Source organism: Anas acuta, chromosome 5, assembly GCF_963932015.1.
Source record: "Anas acuta chromosome 5, bAnaAcu1.1, whole genome shotgun sequence".
Taxonomy (NCBI): Eukaryota; Metazoa; Chordata; class Aves; order Anseriformes; family Anatidae; genus Anas; species Anas acuta.
In genome coordinates, this window is record NC_088983.1 from 14,804,489 (window position 1) to 14,810,976 (window position 6,488).

General features: G+C 34.6%; 1 protein-coding gene across 3 annotated transcripts in view; it reads left to right on the plus strand.

The window, feature by feature from the left end:
• Positions 1–5,547, plus strand: part of ATG2B (autophagy related 2B) — a 44,566-nt gene extending 39,019 nt beyond the window's left edge. For all 3 annotated transcript variants that reach the window (XM_068682839.1, XM_068682838.1, XM_068682837.1), the window contains exons 41-42: positions 450–599; positions 1,055–5,547. In XM_068682839.1, coding sequence (XP_068538940.1) covers positions 450–599; positions 1,055–1,285 — 381 coding nt within the window. In that variant the 3' untranslated portion in view covers positions 1,286–5,547. The remainder of the gene's footprint in view (positions 1–449; positions 600–1,054) is intronic.
• Positions 5,548–6,488: the final 941 nt, after the last annotated feature.

Genomic DNA, 6,488 nt, shown 5'->3' on the forward strand with positions numbered 1-6,488 from the left:
ACAATACACTTTTACCACCTAATTTTGTAAACATGGTATAAGTGCCAAAGTATGAACATGCATAACCAAAAAATATTATTTATGAGTGGAATTAAGTATCTCTTTGTGTGTGTGTGTAAGAAAACATTATTGTTCAAACGTTTCAAGTTTTTATCTCAAACATTTTCTACATATTGGAGGATGCTTTTGAAGTAACATGAATTGGAGGACTGGGTTGGGGGGAGTACCAAAATCTACAGTATTCAGTGTTTCATAATAGAACTTCTGTAATTGGTGCAGCTGTAACAATATATAGAAGTTCTTGTGCAAAACCTTAGCCTGATGTAATTGACTATTGTTTGTAACATTAAAAAACATTTTATTTCAATTATGTTACCTTATAAGTAGTTTAAATATGGGATGTTAAAATAAGACTTCATGCTTATCTTTCATTTGCTCCTGATCATCAGGCAGCTGCAGAAACTGCATATGACATGGTATCACCAGGGCCTACCTTTATTGAAACAAAAAAGATAAAACGATTCCCTCGCCATCGTTTGGCTCATCAGCCAGTAGACTTACGGGAAGGTGTTGCCAAAGCATACAGTGTAGTAAAAGAGGTGAGTGCAAATATAACCATCCTTAAGATAATTTAAGAAATATCTGAAGACAAAGCAAATAAAATGTCAGATGTTAGCTTAAACTAACCATCTGATGAATGGGTTTTAATTTTTAGCAAGACTGTCTTCAACAGTAGTTTTAAACCAACAGAAACCTTGCATGGAAAAATTAGAGAAACAAATTAAGATGTTATACAGTTAATCATGAACAAGACTTCAAAGTTCTTCAGTTGTGAGGATGCAACCAGAAGTTAAATGAAATAGTCATCTGTAAGCTCATAATAGTGTTATTCTAAGCCTCATCAGAAGAATTAAATCAGATTTGTCAAAATATAGCTGTATTACAATTATAATACAAAAGTGATAAATGCTGTGCAGTTTTAAGTTGCACTTAAAATTAGGAGAGGTTGCTTTGTCTTTTTCACTGTAACTAATTTGTATTAATTTCTAAAAAGGGAATTACGGACACAGCTCAAACCATCTATGAGACTGCTGCTCGTGAGCATGAAAACAGAGGAGTAACTGGAGCAGTAGGAGGAGTCCTCCGCCAAATTCCACCAACTGTGGTAAAACCCTTCATTGTTGCAACAGAGGCAACCTCAAATGTTTTAGGTGGAATGAGAAACCAGATCAGGCCAGATGTGCGTCAAGAGGAGTCTCAGAAATGGCGCCTTGGGGAAGACTGAGATTAAAAAAAATCTGGCTCAGCAGCCGGGTAGTAAGGCTAGAAATGCAGAGGATTTTCCCATTGGCAGCCTTGGATGAAGCTCAATCGTTTTTTATGCTCATCTCAGGAACAAACAAGGTTTTCACCTATTATTAGCAAAACATCCAACCAAAAATATTTATGAAGTGAAAAGCAAATTGGTACTTGCTTACGCTGTGTGTTACCAATACATTTGGTAGATAGTGCCAAACATAGCAAAGCATGCGCTGCCAACTCAGAGACATGCTTGCTCTATTCTGTTTACCATGTTTTTTTTGGTAGATACACCATCTGAAGCAGTGGCCTGTATGGCAAAACTAAGCATACTTCAGAGATGGTTTTTGAGCATAGTCAAGGAACTGTCTTCAATAAAGGGCTCTGTAGATGCTCTTCACTGACTGAAAGGTAAAAGCTTTCATTTTGGATGGGAGACATGAAGGCTATATAATCTGGAAGTATATAAGATGATACCATGTAGTGGTCATAAGCAGTGCTTTTAGTGTGGCACTTAAAAGAGCAAGCTTGATAACCATTCAGAATTTAGATTCAGTGTTGATACGCCTATGAACAGGATTTGTTCCTAAATATTAAATACCTACTTTTGTGGGTCTCTGAAGAAACTGAATGTTGCAGAAATGTTCTGTTGTGTTGCACTTTAAAGGATATGGCCTGTATATTGTGCTTTTTTTATAGTGTGAATAAAATGTAATGTGCATTATCCTTTATGTGGTTTAGAAGCTTACACAAATTATTGACAAGAGCATCATTTGATGATTCTACAGAAAGAAAAGTGTCTTAACTTTGTTTAAACTACTTGTTATATGTGAAAACACTTTTGTCTTCTGTTACACTAACAACAATGCTAAAAATAACTGTTCTTCAGAAAAACAGCAGTTGTGTTGTGAGTTGTAGCCAAAATGTCTTTCTAAGAATGAGGGATCCTAAGCAAAGTTAAAAAATAATAATAATAATAATAAAAAAAATCATAAATTCATAGTTAAAATTATGTACAAACTTGTAACAATCTGCTTTTATTTAAAAATCACATTATTGCAAAATTGCTGCTCTCACAAGATATTTTTAATTGTGCGTCATCAGTTATTTGTCAATGAGCATTTGGTGTCATTTCATTTGAACTGGGGATAGGTGAAAGGATTTAAAAAAAAGTCTTCAAAAAATCAAAGTGGATACTGATATTATTTACAGTTTAATAGGGGACCAGGGTCTCCATATAGCTTTATTAAGCAACTGACATTGCGCCATTTCTAGGAAAAGGCTAGACACTGGCTATGCCAGGATAAACCTTTATTCCTTATAGTAGCAAAAACTGGAGGATAAAAAGTAAAAAGACTTTTTTGAATAAAAAACTACTCGTTTTGAATTTTAAATTGGGTGACCAACTGGAACGTTAGTTTGTACTAGTCCTGTGCTTCTCCTACATAAATGCTATGGGCAAATGTCTGCTGAAAGAGGGACATCAGATACTTTTGGTCTGAGTTGAATCTCTACTGGTAATCAGGAGATAGCCTCCTTCTCTTTTTTTTAATACCTGCCACTAGCAAAAACTTGGTGGGTATTACAGGACACATAGGAGCATACAAAGGAAAATAGTTATTGCATATTCATCTTGATATTATACCAGCTGTTTCTGGACACCAAAGAATCTGTCTGGAGGGTAAATGATTTTAAAAATGTCCCCTCTGCTGGAAAGACTACTACAGTTTGCTTTATTATTTTTAATAAAACAAAAATCCATTTACAAACAAGTTCTTGCATTGGGTGGCAAGTGGTATTACAAAGTTGGCTTTCATTTACTGGAATCTTCTTTGAAGACCTGGGTATTTTGGTTAAATGACTTGTTGTAAGCAGGAGAATGTTTCTGAGGGGACAAATACCTGCACATTGAGCAACTTGAAATACTTTCTGATGTAAAAATACTTGCTGCAGATCATAATTTTCTTCAGTAATTATTTGCTGACTACTTCAGTAAGAGCTCAAAGCTGAGCATTTTGCACAGGAATGAGTTCCATATTTGCAGTTTGGCACCTGACTGCCTTCTCAAGAAGTGGTGATGAGTCAATGCAAGTAAGTAGCAACGAATCATCTTCATTTACAGTTACCATACTACATCACTTCTGCTGGTTTGGTTCATCCAGTTAATTGGAGTATACTGTAATAGTATAAATCTGCGTGCTTTTTTTTCTTTTTTGACATTGCTGAAAAGAAGCAGTGGCATTTCAGTGTTCATTTCATTTTCCATTCTGTCTGTCATCATCTGATTGTACAGCAATGCAGTTAGGATATATTTTTATATGAGCGCATGCTGTCAAGGTAAAACATTTTATAGTGTCTGTCACTGTTGGCAATACAGATTGTACAAATTATTAAACTTTTCACCATTTAAACTCTTGCATTTACTTCTTGCATTTTATTGAGCCTATTCAGAGAAATGTCTTTTTTTTTTTCCCTTTTTGTTTTTGCAAGCAGTTTCTTAATAGTTTCTTAATCTTTGGTGTATATTCAGCATTGTTTCTCATTTGTAACATTGTCCTGTAGTGTTGGAAATACTAAAAAAAAACAAAACCAAGAAACTCAGAACTCCCCAAACTAACCTTTACATTCCAAAATGTATTGTGTAGGGGAGAGGCTTGTGCTTTAAATCAAAAGATACATATTGTTCACGAAAAGGGATTCATCAAGAGTTCTGCTCAATACAGTAAGACTTCTGAGGCATTGAATACACAAAATACAGTTTGACTCTGGACATATTTTCTGGAAATGGAAGCCTATAGATTGCTGTGGTTTTGTTAGCATGGGATCTTCAAAAAGAATAAAAATTGTTATACTCGAAGTTTCTACTGAAATCAACTGCTACAGATACTACTCCTTTTCATAGTTTAGTGGGTATAAACAGGTACAGACCATGTTTAAGAAGTGAATTTGGTAACGTTGAACTGACTAACACTACTACTGCTACTACTATTGCTTAGCCTGATACTCTCCAGATAAACAGGCTCAGAACTGTCAACCTGGATTTTCTTACGCATCCTGGCACTTCAGATAACATGGTCATGAGTGCCCAAGAACTACATGAGAGACAGCTGTTTGAAACAGACAAAAAAAACCCTGCTTCATAAGTATCTTAACAATGACTGAAAGCAACGAGTCATCACTTTCATGCAAAGGCAGCTTCCATTTTCTTTCCAATATCAATTGGTGGTTTGTAAATACCACAGCTTTTTAGCAATCCAATATACCCTGTGCTAACTTGCATATTGATATGCATTGGGTCAGTCACCAGCGAGTTCATATGTGTTTAATGGATGCACGTTTTTATTCTCTCACTGAGTGGTTAATTGTGGTCATCTTTTGCTCGTTTTCATTTACAGGTTTTTGAGCTTGCAAGAAAGGTTTTAGTAAACCAAAAAGCTGTTAAGTGGCTATGAACAAGACATTTTTACTGAACATGATCTGTGTACCTGCAAATGTGATGCTGATTTTACGTTAAATATTGGAACATATGTTTTTGTAAAGCAGTGAAGTCCAAAAATTTGTTTAGAACAGTTACATACTTTGAAGTACCCTAAATCTCACAGCAATAGAAACACTTTCAGAAAAGATGTGGGTGTTGAAGTCAGTTTGGATCCATACTGCACGTAGTTCTTTCAGTGTCCAGCCCTTGTGATTTAAGCTTCTGACAACTGTTTTAAGTTGCTGTACCTGCTGAAATCTTGTTTACAATTAACAAAACAAAACAACAAAACATCCCCCTACAAATTAAGTACGTAAATACAAATCATGCATTTATACTGGATTTCTTAATAGTGAGTTAGCTCAGACAGAAACAGTGGTTTGTGTATGTTTGTGTACATTTTTTACATTTTTGTGTTTATAGTAGTTTTGTGGTATTGTTTGTATATAATTTGAAAGTGTAAAGGATATAACCTCATTAAATAGAAACCATTGTCGAAGGGATCTGACACGTTCAACTTGAGTTATTTTGCTTAAAGCCTTGTCCCCTCAATAGGTTTGAAAATAATTGAGAATTATTTTTAGATCATAATTTATATGGGACTCTGTGTATATTTTAGCTCATTAAAGTGCTGAAAGGCCTGAATGCAAATAAGTTGTCCTGTTAAATATGTTTAATTGAGGAAAAAAAAAAAACAAAACAAAACAAAATACAAAAACACACACAACTTTGTAACAATATATAAATAAATACCTTAATTTGTTCCTTGAGTTGGTTTTCTCTACTTTTGAATATAAATAATACAGAAATCATTTTCCTCAAATATCAGAAGTTAGCTTTCAAAGCTTTTTACCTATGATACACAGTTCTGTACTTAAACAAACAAAAACACAACACCAAACCAGAAAACGTGAATCTTCAAAATTGCATAGAGAAAGCAAGGACAAAGAGAAAAGCTGGGAAATAAATGGGCTTAGCTAATACAGCTTTAATCCACCCTTATTTCATATCAACAAACTGCTCTTTAACTCTGGCATCGCATGTTCTTTCCCAGGTTTCCTTAATCAGTTTGTATTCCTTATCCCTGTATTCAGAAGAGATTTTAGAGCTTTATTAGCTTCCAAACACTGTGGAAAAGGCAAAATCATTCATTCATTCAGGATCCCAGTACGATGCCTGCTTCATAGGTACTTAGTTAAAAGCATCTGAAAGATCTTAGGTTGAGTGGTGGATAGTATTAAATACTGGTGGCAGTGCTGTGTTCTTACTGTGTTTTTGTCATGTTTTTATAGCCTAAAAAAATAATGAAAACAGAAGCCCTCTATATAATGCCTGAAAAATTATTTGGTCAAATAGTAAGAAGAAAGTTGACTTCTACCCCATGCAGCTCCTTCCCCCCATTTTTGTTACTTCCAACTGAATTATCTTGGTATAAAAGCTGTTAATTTTGTTTTAATTTAAGGAAGTACTAGATAACCTGATGGTAAGGAGAGGGATTTTGGTGTTGTTTGCAAGTCGGGTGGACAAGAATCTTCTCTGCTTTTCTAAACTTTTCTCATACAAGTGATCAAAGCTATTTTATAAATGCTTTGCAGAGGAGAAGTATGGACCGTAGAGGAGAAATAGAAATAGAAATATCTTGGAATTAGTCATTGATCGTCCTGAGGGTATGAAAAATGAAAGGATTTTTTTTTTTCATTTGTACCCAATT